This window comes from Gobio gobio (assembly GCF_949357685.1).
Source record: "Gobio gobio genome assembly, chromosome: 13".
NCBI lineage: Eukaryota > Metazoa > Chordata > Actinopteri > Cypriniformes > Gobionidae > Gobio > Gobio gobio.
The window spans coordinates 44,225,463-44,243,015 of NC_137106.1; the positions used below are offsets into that span (position 1 = coordinate 44,225,463).

At 38.1% G+C, this 17,553-nt stretch overlaps 1 protein-coding gene across 2 annotated transcripts in view; it reads right to left on the reverse strand.

The window, feature by feature from the left end:
* Nucleotides 1–4,776: 4,776 nt before the first annotated feature.
* kiz (kizuna centrosomal protein) overlaps nt 4,777–17,553 on the reverse strand; it is a 45,206-nt gene continuing 32,429 nt past the window's right edge. Inside the window, exons 12-15 of one of the 2 annotated variants that reach the window (XM_079833688.1) lie at nt 17,285–17,368; nt 15,010–15,067; nt 6,870–6,913; nt 4,777–5,154 (exon numbers count right to left, since the gene is read on the reverse strand). In XM_079833688.1, coding sequence (XP_079689814.1) covers nt 5,051–5,154; nt 6,870–6,913; nt 15,010–15,067; nt 17,285–17,368 — 290 coding nt within the window. In that variant the 3' untranslated portion in view covers nt 4,777–5,050. The remainder of the gene's footprint in view (nt 5,155–6,869; nt 6,914–15,009; nt 15,068–17,284; nt 17,369–17,553) is intronic. The other variant, XM_079833689.1, reaches the window with a different exon arrangement.

The window sequence follows — 17,553 nt, forward strand, 5'->3', positions numbered from 1 at the left end:
TATAATAATATATTTGATTATAATTAGGACATTTTATGAGTTTATTATTAATAATTGTGTTTTTATTATTAAATACAATAAGAATTGAAACACTTTATGGTAACACTTTATTTTACAGTGTCCTTGTTATGTTGCATGTAGTTACTGTAGTACTAACTATAAATTATGCATCATTACATGCATCTAACCCTTTAGTAAGTACATGTAGTTACTTAAAGGGGGGGTGAAATGCTGTTTCATGCATACTGATCTTTTTGCACTGTTAAAGACTTGGATTCCCATGCTAAACATGGATACAGTTTCAAAAGCTAAGGTGGACGTTTGATGGGAGTATTTCTTTGCCAAAATTAGTACTTCCTGTTAGTCATAAGTTTCGGAAAGTTTTTTTCGATCATGGGTCCGCTTGACGTCAACAGGGCGGAATTTCCTTGTATGGGCCGTACGGACAATTCTACCGGAAGAGCGCGCGCGCGAGAGAGAGAGAGAGAGAGAGCGCGTGAAAGCAATAGGCTACGTAATAGGCCCATCAAAGCGCTGGCTCGTAGCCAAATAACCCCGCGTTAAGGCAAAAGTGGATGGAATTTGCTTTTCCGGATTTTCAAATCCCTAATACTGAAGGATGGAGCGGTCCCAACGATAAAGGTCCCAACGTTGGAACCGCAGGCAGTGAGTAAGACTGCTTCAAATGTCTGTTTTTGCCTATGCCCATCAAGTAGCCCAAACACGACCACGTATTGATCAATGGAGCATGCGATGTATATTGTGTACATTTGTTTAGCTGGCCACTATATGTGTATGTTTGTGTATTGTAAAAGCACTCCAAACAACAATACACAAAGAATGGGGGAATATGTGAACTAAATAAGCGCGCTTCTTCATTCAAATGCGCTACTATTCCATGTCTTTCTATGTAAACACTAGCCTGACGCGCAAAACCAGTCCGCTTACTACAAATCATGTCTTCACAAACCACGCGTAAACACACGCACGCACGCACGCACGCACGCACGCACGCACGCACGCACGCACGCACGCACGCACGCACGCACACACACACACACACACACACACACACACACACACACACACACACACACGATATAATTAAAGTATAAATGTGTAAATAACACAAGCCGCTAAGCATATTATATAGTTAGTGTAACTTATACCACATAGAGATGTCCTGCTCTAGTCGTTTTTGCTGCTGCTCCTGTTCAACTTCAGCCTCTGGGTCTGATTCCGGATCATAGATGTATGGCTGTATCTGATTAAAAGCCATTTTTTATGTTGAATAAAGTTTTTTCCCGCTTTTAGGGATGACGCAGCTTTCAGACGCACTCAACACAGTAACAGCGGCGCGCGCTCGACATTCTTTAGCTCCGCCCACCTTTTCGGAAAGACTCGGAACAGCGCATCTTCCTTTTATAATTATAATGAAAATAAAGACTTTTCGGAGATATGCAGGATGCAATGCTACTCTATAGGTACTCAAGATTGACATGAGACTGACTGAAACTGAGTGTTTCCCCCCCCCTTTAATATTACTCAGTACTTAAATGGATAATTACAGTGTAACAAAGACACCTTAATATAAAGTGTAACCCCGCCTTATTTTAGAGTTCTAGGTACATGTACTACATGTACTGTAGAAATAGCGGTTACACTTTATTTTAAGGTGTCACTTTTACAGAGTAATATTAAGTACTGAGTAATTATAATTAACAACATGAACTTACTATAGGGTTAGGGTAGAATTAGGGTTTGGTTGAGGGTTAGTTGCATGTAATTATGCATAATTTACTGTTATTACTATTGTAATTACATGTAACATATATAACAAGGACACTGTAAAATAAAGTGTTACCGAAAGAGCAGTACTTATGCATAATTACATGCAACTAACCCTATGTTAATTAATATTACTCACTACTTAAATGTATTACACTGTTGCAAGAACACCTTAAAATAAAGTGTAACCTTATAATCTTATTACTGTGTATTTGTACACACACACAAACGATTGTTTTTAGTCATTTTCAGCTAATTGTAAGAATAAGATTATAAGGTTACACTTTATTTAAATCTTTACTTATACTAAGGTGTTCTTGCTAGTGTAACTATACATTTAAGTACTAATTAATTAACATATTCTTACTATAGGGTTAGTTGCATGTAATTACACCCAATTTACTGTTGTTATTATTACAGTAAGTAGGCTACATGTAACAAGGACACTAAAAGAAAGTGTTACATATTACAGGGAGGCAAACGGGTGAGGGGAAAAAAAGGTGAGAACATTGCGTGGATAGAGAAAACATTCTCCGAGGTCAGGATACTTTAAAAAAATATATATATCACATCAGACATATCAGAGAGAATAGAGACTCACATCGCGTTTTTAGTGAATCATTCATTTCAGTGTGTGCTTTGCTTTAAAACATGAGCTCTGTCGTATTCAGCCATTGTTTCTGAAGAGCGCAATGTTGGTGACTCACAGCAGTCGTACAGTAAGCGCGTGAGAGTTTGTTATATTGATGCGCAATGAACGTGCATGTGCGCGCTCTCGATCACTGATCGCACGCTGCATTCATGTACAGACACATTCAGTACATTCGCGTTGTTTCCACACACACATTCAGGAAGGATAATGTTAAATGGCGTATGCTTAATTTCACGATAAGTGTGCTACTAAAATTTCAACATGACATCATGACTTTGCGTAAACATACACGCCACTTTCTAAAGCCAAATGGTGTGTTATCTGTACGCATTTTGGGCTATCCGTGTGTATGTCTACGCCGTGTGATTCCGCGTGAATGTAAATGGATTTATGAACATACTAAATTATGTTTTTTTTGAAAATGTAAAAATGCAGAATGTTTCTTGTGATGGGTAGGTTTAGGGGCAGGGGCAGTGTGTGTGTGTGTGATGGGTAGGTTTAGGGGCAGGGGCAGTGTGTGTGTGTGTGTGTGTGTGTGTGTGTGTGTGTGTGTGTGATGGGTAGGTTTAGGGGCAGGGGCAGTGTGTGTGTGTGTGTGAGATGGGTAGGTTTAGGGGTAGGGGCAGTGTAGGGGGATAGAATGAAACGGCGTTGATAAACACGCTAAAAAGCGATTATGCGTCTTGATAGCACGCCAAAATGGCATAGCGAATTGGCATGTCATACATACGCCATTTCATGAGATCAGTCTGAAAATGTGATATCTATTGACAGCCCTAAATAAAATATATTATAGATTTCATCATTCTGCCAAAGGCGGCAGTTTTGAGGAATGACATTGTCAGACACATACCATGTATAAAACTGACAACAGCTAAATAATAACAGGCTTTCTTAGTGAAATAAGAAAATACTTAAACATGTAGATTTGACTCATTCATTAAATGAATGGATTTTCCAAACTGAGCTTTGAAATCAGGCACAATACGCCATTAGATTCAGACAGATCATTTCAATTGAGAAATGTCTCTGAATGCTTTAATGACCTTCCCTGCTGGGAGACCTTCATGCATGCTTATAAAAGCGGCTTAGTACACACATTAAAGAAATCTGGGCACGGCCCATTTTGAATCAAAACACTCTGTTTTGATGTGACATCATTTGCAAGTCACACTCCGGGTTTTACTTTTTTTCCCCCTCCTCCATTACCCCGTCCGTGGGCTGTGTGATGATGCTCGGAAGACAGTTCCTTTAAAAAATGTTTATCGCGTTGTTACGGGCCGGCACAATGTAACTCTCTCGCACGGCTTCCTCCATCACACAAGTATCTGTTGACATGATCCTTAACACAGATATTATGTGAGGGGAGCTTTTTAGCAATCTCCAAATTATGCAGGCGCATTTTGACGCGGGTCAAGGCTGGCTGCAGCCATTACGGCTAATGAGTGTGGAGTCCTACTCTAGCAGGTTCGGCCTCATAAACTTACTTAAAAGCGAACTAATGGAATCCTACTGATGGATAGAATGCTGCAGGTTTTGTTTCATTACAGGATAACATGCCTGTGTGCATGTTAAATATACCAGCACAATGATGAAACCACATGAACTTGGAGTCACAGACAAAATTGACAATCCCCAGTCATGTGCGATGTAGATTATTGATGGCAGGGGAAACAGATCTGGAAATCCGTGCACAGCAATTTTAGTATGTAATGTTATTTTCAGCTCCATTAGAAAAAGGGTTACAGTCGTTATCACTGATTGTCTGTTTTGGAAAAATAACCGTTATTACTGTAATGATATTGCGGTGTTTGATCAGTGCTCTTTTCGATGCCTAATCATAATTATCCGTAATTTTAACTATCATTCTCAGTCTAAAAATAACCATTAGAGGGGCATATTAAAAAGAAAAACTTTTAACAGTGAATTGAAGCAAGCACGTCTCATATTTTCGTACAGTAACGTCTATGTCTGTGATGCAACTTGTTTAAAAAGCAACCAGAGGATACAGTGTGAAAATGAGTAATGGCACATTTTAAAAACTGAAGTGGGCTTTGCTCAGCGCATATCGTCGGCGAGACGCTGTCGCGTTCAGCTGACGAAAACCAGCGCAAATACAGAGAGCGTTTGTTTCTATATTGAGATGAGCACAACGCATTTTGTCCTCCTAAATGGGCCATGGGTACTTGAGGGAGTTCAAAGGTGTTTTAGCAGCATGCAGAGTGGCCATTGTGCACTGGCTTTTCATAGGAGTTGACTCAGAGCATTCCACTCCAACTCACCGCCAGATACCTGCAGCATCTAAAATGCGTAATATTCAACACAGTGCAAAGGAATCACTTTAAAAACCAAGTTTAATCTATTTCAACCAGGTCCAAGTGTTGTTCAGCTAAAGAGATTCAAGCAGGGTTAACACCAACATGTTTTGAAAACCCTCCACAGTCTTTGGCCACAATAAAGTGGATGGCTCTTTTTTGTTTTCGCGGAATGTCGCACTCATTCCTCTGTGAAGATTTCTGTTTGTTTTGCGCATAAAGGCATCTCTTTCAAATGTATTAACTGCTCAGTGGGGAAAAAATGTGACGGTGTGAACTCTGAAAAAAAGAAACATCAATCATAAAAATCATCAAAGTCATGGCTGCTGGTGTTGCGGGACTGAGGACGCAAGGCCATTTCGATCTCAGAATTGCTGTCGTCTGATTCTCCCCAAAATGCTGCAATCAAAAATATATATAACGCACAGCATTAACATTCTGTTGCAGTAATGCATTTGCGTTATCTGCAACGAAAAGTAAATAATTCCAGAGACACTGGGACAAAAAACACTTTAAGGCCAAAAAAAAACTAAACTAAACACACATGGTAACATACTGGCCAAATTTTAGAATAATTATTTCGAAATAAGTCTCTTATGCTTATATTCGATCATAAATACAGAAAAACATGAATATTGTGAAATGTTATTACGATTAAAAAGAATGTTTTTCATATTTTAATATATTTTAAACATTTAATTTATTTCTGTGATCAAAGCTGAATTTTCAGCATCATTACTCCAGTCTTCAGTGTCACATGATCCTTCAGAAATCATTCTAATATGATGATTTGACGCTCAAGAAACATTTCAAATTATTATCAACGTTTTGCTGCTTAATATTTTTTTGGTGGAAACCATGATACAAAAGCATTCAAAAGTTTTGTTTGAAAAAAAAAACAAGAAATTAATACTTTTATTCAGCAAGGATGCTTTAAATTGAACAAGAGTGACAGTAAAGACATTTATAGATTTCAAATAAACGTTCTTTTGGTCTTTCTATTCACCAAAGAATTCTGAAAAAATAAATAAAAATATTAAGTGGCAAACATTTATAATAAGAACCACTATTCAAAACTGAGCACCGAAATAATTGATAACCGAGCAGCAAATCAGCGTATTAGAATGATTTCTGAAGGATCATGTGACACATGAGTAATGATGCTGAAAATTCAGCTTTGATCACAGGAGCAAATTACATTTTAAAGGTCCCGTTCTTCGTGTTTTTTTGAAGCTTTGATTGTGTTTACAGTGTGCAATATAACATGTGTTCATGTTCCGCGTGTAAAAAAACAGTATTTTTCACACAATTTACTTATCTGTATACCGCTGTTCTCACCATCCTAAAAACGGCTGGTGATTTCCTTGTGCTATGAAGTCCCTCCTTCAGAAATACGTAACGAGTTCTGATTGTGCAAGCGGTTCCTGTGCTGTGATTCGACCACAGCTTAGCGCACGTGAAAGCGGTTCCTGTGTTGTAATTTGACAGCAGCTTAGCGCACGTTGGAAAGGTCACGCCTCTTAACGGGGAGATGTATGTGTTCAATAATCTCTACAGCGTCCCTGGGAAAGCCAAACAAAGGTGATTTGACTCCTGGATGAAAATAACAGCGTCTCGATGACATGGCGATAAACACACTCAACGCAACAGTTCCTTTTCTCCACGCGACCGTCCGCTTCTCCACGTGGGACAGCAACAAGACCGCGCCCCCTTTTTCGCGTTTCTTTGTGGGCGGAGGTTAGTCTGTTCTACTGCTCTACTGACGTAATTAAAGAAGGAAGTACCAGGATGTAGTCCAAGCCAGCCGTTCGCTGTAGGCTTTGAAAGGGAACTTCTGTTAAATAAAATATCTCGTTTGGCATTGAACTTTGAGCTTGATAATTTTACAGGTATTATTTATGCTCTAACAGCAACATTACACACTAACTAAAGTTTGAACAATGGAATCGCGAAGAAGGGGACCTTTAAAATATAATCAAATAGAAAACAGTAATTAAAAATTGTAAATGAACATTTCAGTTTTTACTGCATTTTTGATGATAAAAATAAAAATAAAGGATAAATATCCACGGGATGTCTTTAACATATCTCAGTAATTTGTACAGTGGCCTTACCCTTTGACTGGACAGCAGAGAAAGCTTTACTTTTGGCACTCTTCCTGTGAGAAATGAAAAACAAGAGAATGTGAGACTACATATTTTCTGGCTTATTTGTAATTTTGAACAACAACATTTTTTAGTTTACAAAATGAAAACACACAAATACAATTCAAATCTCAAAAAGAGTTATAAAAAAAATTGAAGAATCAGTTCAGCCACACCAGACAACAACATGCTCCATGAAGCCATCATCTCTTACCAAAACATTGTCTTTAACCAAACCCTGAAGAACATAATTTCCCGTCTAAGCTCGTTCTCAGATGGGGAGATCGGCCAAATAAACTTCCTTGACTTCTTTTCTAATGGCACTGAAGGACCCGGTCAGGGCTCTCTATTCATAAGTGGACCGAGCGCTGGGCTGCCTGGTTCCCATAGCATCACTGATATCTCTATGTAAATGCACGACCCCTGACAAGCCTTTGATCTCCATTGATGCATATGCAAAAGCTTGCGCTACTTTTCATACAGGCTTCCTTCTTCATTTACATCAGCACAGGGCTATTCAGACCTCAACAATGACGTCTTCGTCTTCACCCTCATCCTCGCCCTCCATGTCTTCGTATGTCCATATCATTGATTTTGTTTTCACGTCGATGTACTTTAAAGGATTCTGGGAGCAAGAGTAGGAATATTTCCTTTCCCTTTGATGGATTTGGATGAATAGCTAAAACAGCGATTGTATGTGTATTCACGTGCGGCCCGCCGACCCGACAGCAAATCAGTCACGTACGCTCAACCTTGACACTGACCAAAAGAAAAGTAAAAGACGTAGTTGAACTCAATTAGGTTGGCTCTCACATAATTCAGCTTAGCTCTTTTGTTTCCAGAACATCTCTGTACAAGTCACAACATTTCATCTCTATTGATGCATGTATGCAGATGCTATGAGTCAGAGTCAGAACGAACAAGTTACATAAATCACCTTTGGCTCAATAAGAATACAACGCCAAACTTATGAAAGACAGACCATCAAAGTTACAGTTGACGAATACAAAACGTACCACAGAGATGTATTCAGTCCCAGGGTCAAGGGACATGACCGGCATAACCCCATGAAAAACCTTTCTGAAACAGATACTGGCGGCTGAATTCTTTTAACCGAATCGTGAAGGTTACTTTGATGACTGTAGGAGATGCAAAACCCAAGAAAGGTGATGAAACAGACTATTCAGGGAGCAGAACGTTCAAAACACATACACGCATGGTGAGCATTAGACATGTTTTAGCGTAGCATAATATTTGTTATAGCAGTGTTTCTCCATTGGTGGGTAGAGGAGTGTGCAGTCAAAGAAACAACATCAACCCAAAGGCGGGCAGGGCGGGGGGGGTCTTTTTAAATGTGCTCCGCTCAGGGGAACTGGGTCACTGCATTTTTTCTAGCCTGCATTATTTTAGTAAAAAGAAAAATTAAGACCTCAATTAAGTGGGGCAATCCAACGCTCTCCATTGACTTTGCATTGCGGGAGGCTGCCTCATTGTCATTTTGGACTTATAACAAAAAACAGAACAATGTCTAAAAGCTGATATGTGACAAGGTGTACAGCAAACAAGCTAAAAAACACAGAAATACGTGTTTATAAGCTGTCGACCCAAAAAAACGAGCGTTTAAGAAGATAAAAGTGGATACAGGCAATACGAAGTGAAGCTTCAGCAGGAAGAATGGGCAAATTTTGGGATCCTGACACTCAGTATGCCTCAGTATGTCTATGTGTGCAGTAAACATGTTGTCACTGTTAAGTCAAATATCCAAATGTCCGTTTTATATATTATATTTACTGTCGCTGATTATGTTCCCCTCTAGTCGTCGTAGTTCTCAGTGTAATATGACCCGCGCGCTCTGTCTCAATGGCCTGAATCCACTTTTTTGTACTTAAACGCTCGTTTTTTGGGTCAACAGCTTATAAAAACGTCTGGGTTTTTGCTTCTGGGTTTTGTTTAGCTTGTTTGCTGTACACCTTGTCACATATCAGCTTTTATACATTGTTCAGTTTTTTGTTATAAGTCCGAAATGACAAAAGGGCCGCTTCATGCAATGCAAAGTCAATGGAGACAGTTTGATTGATTTCCCCACCCGGTGGGTGTGGTCTTCAGATTATGACGCGTGTCGGTCTGTCTCTATATTGCGCCAGAACGCCCACCACACACCAGCTGATTGGTGGAGAGGAGACGGAGTGATGAAGCAGAGGCCATTGGGCCAGAGTTAAACCCCTACTCTTTTTTTCGAAGGACATCTTGGGATTTTTAATGACCACAGAGAGTCAGGACCTCGGTTTAACGTCTCATCCGAAGGACGGTGCTTGTTAGAGTATAGTCTCCCCATCACTATACTGGGGCATTAGGACCCACACAGACCACAGGGTGAGCAACCCCTGCTGGCCTCACTAACACCTCTTCCAGCAGAATGGAAGAATGGATGTCTCCCATCCAGGTACTGACCAGGCTCAACCCTGCTTAGCTTCAATGGGAAACCAGTCTTGGGCTACAGGGTGATATGGCTCTGGCAACACATGTGCGGTTGATTCTTCTGTCAGACGCAGTTTTAATTTAAATTTAATTTCTGTCATTAATTACTCACCCTCATGTCGTTCCAAACCTGTAAGACCTTCATTCATCTTCAGAACACAAATGATATCAAAAAGATATTTTTGATGAAATCTGAGTGCTCTCTGAGCCCTCCATAGACAGCAGTTTAATTAACACTTTCAAGGTCCAGAAAGGCAGTAAAGACATCGTTAAAATAGTCCATGTGACTCCAGTGGTTCAACCTTAATTTTATGAAGCGATGAGAATACTTTTTGTGCGTAAAAAAAAAACAATACTCCTATGCAGTTTACGCAACATATGCGTGTGATGATGACGCAGGAGTTGCACTGCATTTACAACGTAAACTGCGTAGGAGACTGGCACAGGCTAGAACGAAATTGTTGAATAAAGTTGTTATTTTTGTTTGTTTTTGTGCACAAAAAGTATTCTCGTCACTTCATAAATTAAGGTTGAACCACTGGAGTCACATGGACTATTTTAACAATGTCTTTACTGCCTTTCTGGACCTTGAAAGTGTTAATTAAACAGCTTTCTATGGAGGGCTCAGAGAGTTCTGTCATTTGTGTTCTGAAGATGAACAATGGTCTTACGGGTTTGGAACGAGTTGAGGGTGAGCAATTAATGACAGCATTTTCATTTTTAGGTGAACTATCCATTTAAGCAAAGTGGGATGTAATTTTTGTGAAATAAATTTGCTTGTTTAAAAAAAAAAAAAAAAAAAAAAATTATATATATATATATATATATATATATATATATATATATATATATATATATATATATATATATATATATATATTATTATAATATCCTAAAAAAAAAAGTCATGGCTTAATGACCATGGGAAAATGTGGGTCCCATGGCCAAACCAGCTGAGAACCACTATGTTATAGTAATATTGATTGCATGGTTCTCTGAAAAGCTCAGTTATGACTTTCAATGGGCATTTATTTGTATCCCGACTGACAATAAAATTTTGGTTGATTTCATTCGACCAAACTGTACATGACTGTAAATTATTCCTCACACACACCACCGTTAGGTACGTTTTGTTTTTTTGAAAAGTCTCATAAGGAAGTCTCTTATGCTCACCAAAGCTGCATTTATTTGATCAGAAATACAGTACAAACAGTAATAAAGTAAAATATTACAATTTTAAATAAGGATACTTTTATCCAGAATTTTTTGATGAATAGAAATTTCTAATTTTATTTGAAACGGAAATAATTAGTACCATTATAAATGTTCTACCGTTACTTTTGATCAATTTAATGCCTCCTTCCTAAATAAAAGTATTAATTTCTTCCAAAAAAGAATCTACAGAAAAAGTTGTGTCATGTCCTGGTGAATAAACTGAAAGTTTGACAAATAAATGCATTATTCAAGTAATTATGCTTAAAAATGCTTTGAAGGATTTATGTCAATTTAAATACAAAAAAAATGAATAAACTAACAAACATCCATCTTGTGTCCAATTTCCCATCTCCCTTTCTCTGAACAAATTGAAAGCTGAAAATATGGGAGGCCTTTCTCTTTTACGAACATTGAATGGTAAAGCAAAATTTAGCCCCTTTAGTCATGATGAGCTCAATAATAAATACATGTTTGGGTGGGTAAATAGGGCTATTCTTTTATATAACTTGCTTGCCATGGGAATGCTCGATCCACTGGGCCACTTCAGACAGTGACGAGTCTGATTTCAAGACACTATTATCACAGAGAGCTGTGAATGCCACTGACCCTCCAATCTAATATTCCATTTCCATAAACATTTATGCCAGTTCATCTTGCACTGAGGTTCACTTAATTGAGGCAACGAATCTGAATATGTAAGACTGGGCTGGCCACTGTTTGGCTGTGTCTCATACACAGAGGTGAATGTAATGTGTAAAATGATGCAAATTACTGCTTTGACGGCAACCTCTCTCTATTTCCCTCCGCTCCAACGTTTACTTTTTCCGCTCTCCCTCTGTTCCGCGTTGTTTTGAGCATTTGGATGTATTTGCGATATTTGATGAAAAGTGCCCCTGTGCGTTTTTAGGCAAGCATTTGATACATTAATATATGGGGTGTGTGGGTTGTTGTTATGATATCTGAGCTATGAATAAAAGACGTCTCTCTGCATCCTATGCAGCAAAATGCTTCATGTAAATAGCCTGCGGTTAGTCTGCATTTGTTGTCTGGGCAAAGTTATTTTCATAATACCTGTGATCACGTACGATTACAGCTCTGCTATTAGCTTTGATGAAAGTGTATCATTGTGATATGAAATATTCTAATAGAAATATATTTATAAAGGAAAAAATAGACATCTGTCGTCATGTCAAATCATTATACAGATATTCACTTATATGTATTAAACATAATAAAGGGAACAAATTTTGTAAATTTTTATATATATATATATATAAAAATACACACACTGAATATTTCTTCAAAGTTGTAAATTAAGATTATTGAAATTGTCATGTCAAATATTGCAGATATTTACTTATATTAATTAAATAATAAAGGTCTACGTAAAACTGCTTATTGAAATATGTTTTACATAAAAAAAAAATGATTTCAGTCTTTCCACTTCAAAATTTCATGTTTAATTCAATTTGTTACTTGCCAATTCTTTGTAATTATTTGTCGAAATTTACTAGCAAATTCTGTGTGAAAATTGTTTCTACTCCAATATGTGTGATCTATACCTGTACCTATCATAAGAATATAGCATATGAATATAAACATCTATACGCCTCCACAGCTATGCTAATAGAACATGCTCTTTGGATCAGTGTTTGTGCAAGGTAGCAGTAGCACCTCCTACACCCGTCCCAGCTGTGACCCACAACGGCACTGATTTAGCATTGATTAGACCCCTGTAAGAGCCAAGAGCTCTGGAGTGAGGTAATGATTCAGAGCAGCAGAGAGAGCGCCCTCTATGTGCCACAAGCTGCCACTGTCATGGTACCACACAGCTGGCCGAATTATGAGTGCCCTCTGCTGGCCAACCACCAGAACTGCAGGAGAACATGCAGGGGGAGGGTGGGGGTCTTTTTAAATGTGCTCCCCTCAGGGGAACTGGGTCACTGCACTCTTTCTGGCCTGTATGATTTTAGTAAAAATTAAGACCTCAACTTGGTCAAGAAAAAAAAAATTGGCTTAATGAAATAAATGTGGATATGCGTACAGCGAATATTCTTTTTTGTTAGACAAAGCAGGCGGATGAAGAGAGGCACAAAGAAAGAGAGTGACCCCCACTGGCTATTGCAGTTTAGTGCTACCCCGTCCCACCCACCACCACCTCACACATCCATTCACTCTAGAGTCTAGACAACTGAAGACACACGTAACAGGGATATTTTAGTTAATGGAAACTAAACCAAAAATCAAATGTAGTATAACTTGCTGTACTAAACTAAAACTGAAATAAAATTAATACAAATATGTAGACATTTAAAAAAAAAAAATTATAATAATACTATAATAGTATCTCGATGCAAATGTGTTAAAACTGGGAAAAACTGCTTCCTTTACGTATTAACCTCCTGCTGCTGTTACACAAGCACCAATGTTTACATCAACAAGGATGTGAGAAATTGACGAAACGTTGGTGAAGATGTTGCGCTAACCTGTTACAACTCCTAACCTGTTATTTTTCATAAAGCTACAGAGCGGGTCACTAAGATCCAGCGAGCGGGCGAGATCTGCGCTACATGCCTGCAGTAGCCGAGGACACAATAGCCGCTGAAGAGGAGGAAGCTGTGGCATGCAGCCTTAAACAAAGCGCAGGAACAAGAGGTCTTTACATGGAGTGCAGCTGCTTATTGCGGCTCTACCCTTCCTGAATCACTGCAGCACACAGGCGTAACAAATACCGCCCGCTCCGTCCGCACAGCCTCTGAATTATAATACAATAAAACGCTGTGCTCCATAAAAGTATTTAGCAGTAAAAATGGCAAGCTGACGAGAGGAGAGCACAGGGTAGGGAATTAAGAAAAAAAAACGGGGGTGGATATGAAAGACCCCAATTCTCTTCAGTGCTATAATAGTGAAATGAACACACATAAATGTGTTAAGAGTATCTCTTTGCATCTTGTATGGACTGCATGTATTTAATCTGGAAAGCTTATTATGGGCGAGTCATTGCTATGCAAAGCAGCGCCTGACGCTTTTCTCTGGTCTTTTCAGCCCAGCGCAGTGTTTGGCCAATAGGCCTGGCCCCCCGCCTCTCATTGGGCATTCATAACATGCAACATTTGCACAATGTATCTCTCAAAGACTGCTGAATAGGGGGCCTTAATACTCATGTAAACAACTGCAAACCAATTACTTAATGAATCAGCCCCACACATAATGAGGCGGCGCACAAAGGCCCATAAATGCATTTTTTGCACCAAAGCGCCTGCTTTAAACTCTGATTCTTCAGCTACAGTCCCGGCTTAAGCACAAAATCATAATTATGGCTAAGAAAGAGAGGCACTTGATTTATTTATTTTGCTTTATTACTATTTTTTGTGAGTTTTGGTCTGAAGCAGAAGGTCTTTTAATGTGCCCATCGGCTCAGTGACAGAATGACAGCAGTAAGTGACGGAGAAGAGAGAGCGAGAGAGGGGGAACAGCACATGTAGTGTTCTACTGGTGCTCGAGTGCCGGGTACTTGTAGAGGCAATAAAGCGCAAGAAGTGACTGGCAAGAGGAATTCTTCAACACGAGGAAAAAAAAAAAGTGCCACGAAATGTTTTACCTGAAAGCAAAGCAAATGCTGCGATGCTAGCCATCGTCTTTGCTGTGAGCTTTAAACAACGGTCTCTCTTCTCTCAGGAGCTCTGTGTGACTACCAGGTTCTGGGATGATCCAGAAGCATCTCGCACTAGAGACGGCTTATGTTTATTAATGAGGCCATTCATTGGGCAGACTGTGGCATCCATCAGAGAGCTCTGTCAGAGTGCAATCATTATACCCTTTCCTCTGCAAATAGTGTAAACTAGCTGAGAGAGCGCGAGGGGAGGTGGGCAAAGAGTGGGCAGAAAGACTGGGCAGGAGAGAGAAAGAAAAAAAAAAGACGGAGAGACAGGGAGAGAGACTTTCGACCCTTGTGTCAGCGTGATGCTCTGAAAAGCATGTGAAATCAGAGACGATTACTCTTCACAAGGTTTACCCATCCATTACCTGCCCTAATGGATTCATGGAGGAGAGGCACTGCTGGGAGGGCTGCAGTCTTAGCTGATTGTGTGAACTTGTGTTGATGTGAAAACCTAAACAATGTACCCTCAAGATCCTTTTTCATCATTCAAAGTCTCGATTTACTGAAGCAATCAAATAATGCCGATGATGAGAGAGGAAGCCCTGAATGAAAATACAGCTTGACTGATGCCTCCCACGTGAACTTCTGTTAATGATGCTAAGAGTGTTTCAAGGACAAACACACATTGCTTTTTTATTAAAAGAAGACAAATGGGAATAAGGATTTATATATATATATATATATATATATAATACACACACACACATATACATACATACATTTACACACACACACACACATTTTGAGAGTACTTACTGGCTATTTTGTCTTACAGGGTCCCGGACCACCTCAGACCTCTTCAATTTGTTGATGTCTTTGCATAGCAAATTAATTATTTAAATAAAAAGAGAAGGAAAAGGGTGTGTTATTATGACACATTTAAACGCCAGTATATGCACGTGAACACAGCTTTGTTCATTTGTAATCATAAATATTATATATTTTTTCTGTTAAAATGCAGACAATATTGACCGTAAATAACTCAACAAAATAATTTAAATGTAACTGGGTTAAATGGTCATTGCACAAAACAATTGGAAAGAGAAAGGTAATGGGCTATTTATTTAAAAATAAAATTACAATTAAAATGTGATTTAAAATTAGGGGTAATCGTTGCTGCTGTTTAAAAAACAAACTAACAAAAAAAAACATTATTTTATGGTTGTCTCCAAATATCTATGGCGTTTACGGCCCTGGTACTTTGGGCCTGAGGTGAGGTGAACTTGAAACTTTGGGCACAAGTGGCACAATTTCCTGCAAACTCTCCATTCAATTAAAACTAGGGTTGCACGATTTGGGGAAAATATCCAATTGCGATTATTCTGGTTAAAATTGCGATTTTAAAATGCGATTATTGTTATTTTTTATTTTTACAAATGAAAAGTGTGTATATAACATTTTGTGTTTATATATTAATATGACTGATAATAATTGTTATGATTATTATTATTGCTAAATAAAAATAGTAATATTTCTTATTACAATAACATTCATTATCAAAACATTAAAAAGAGCATTTAAGAATAAATATAACAGTATAATAATATTTATATTTTACAGAAAACTAAAATATTATGGGTTACCTGTTAATATGCAGACAGCCTATGACTAAAAATCATTAGAAAGGTCTAAGACTTTAAGAAATTGATATCACAGATAAAAAGCACAGATTTGTATGATATATATTTTTTTTTTTACAATAAATCCTATGTCTTTAATATGAAATATGAGCCTCTTATGCATCCACTGTGGGGATTAAAACTCCTGTACATTGAAGAAAAACATGGATTGTCATATACATTTATTTAGAAATATTATTTTTCTCATTTTCTACCCAAAAGTTTCATTCATACTGGAAGCCAGAGGGCGCCCTCGAGCAGAAACTCCACATTTTCCTCAGAGAAGTAATCGTTTTCAGGAAATCCCTATGGGAAATCCCTAAAGTGAAGCTCACGTTGTAGGCTGAATAAAACAAAGATAGAAACGCTTTGACTGATAAACATGAAGATAATACTTCTGCGACAAGATATGGTGTATTGGAGTTCTTAAAGCCTTCTCGGGTATTTTCATAATAATAAAGTATGCAGTGCTGATTGACTTAATGTGATAAGAAGCCACATCAGCTCGACTGACGATATGAAGTGAGTTAAAACCTGTTATTAAACGTATTTTGTTGGACAACAGGTTTATGAACGCTTCACATTACTAGTTTTTGAAGATGTTTGACATGTGTTTCTTTTTCAAACGCACGTTATAAGCGACTCAAACTCGCAGTGCTTTCAGACGGAGCAGCGTTTACTGATCACAGAGCCGCTCTTCACTGACACGCTGGGTATTTATTTATTTAATTAAAATCGCAGCCTTTGCGGTTTCATAATCGCACATAACCCAAATTTTGATTAATCGTGCAGCCCTAAATAAAACAAATAATAGTTATAAATTCAAGTATACACTGTAAACCCTAATGCTCAAAATAATGAATTGGTTTTAAACTTAAATTAAACTAATTAGTTGTTTAAAAAACTATTTTTCTTTTGAGTTCACAAAACTGACACATTTTAAGTAATCTGAATTTTTCAATTGTTTTGAGTTTCTTTTAACTTAGACAAACATTAATTTAACTGAAACTGGGCTGGGATTTCCATTTCCCAGCATGCTTTGCCATGGAACTCGAAAGGAAGAGTAAACGCAATTATTACTGAACTAGCTAGTTAAAGCTAGCCAATTTTCCACTACTACAAATATTTAAGTTGATATTACATGATCATTTCAAGTGAAATGTATGAGTTTTGAGTTAGATTACTTAAATATTTCAAGTTTAGAGCAATTCAAATGCACGAGTACAAAATACAAATTAGCTAGTTGTACTTACTTAAACTTATTCGGGTTTAGGGTGTAGTGATTTTAAATAAGGTTCAACCAAATAAATGTAAATATATATTTTATATAAAACATGTTTCCATGCAAATAAACAAAGCATCTCATACATGCTTTGTCAAACTTTAGAATGTTTGCTATTGTTCCCCATTACCTGACGGCTCCGAATCCGTATCCGAGTCACTCCAGTGCCCCTCTTGTGCCACAGACTGTTTAAGCAGCTGATATGCTTTGGTCTCTATAGAAAAGAGAGACAGAAAAGAAAAAAAAAAATGCGAGAGCAGCTAGTCAAATATTTGCTAAAGACCTCAACTTCCAACTTTCCAGAGCCCTGATGTTTGATGAACCAACATCAGCTCTTTAAGGCCTCTGATGAGCAAAGAGAGTAGGCGAAAAACAGAGTGAGTGAGCACTAAACTATTG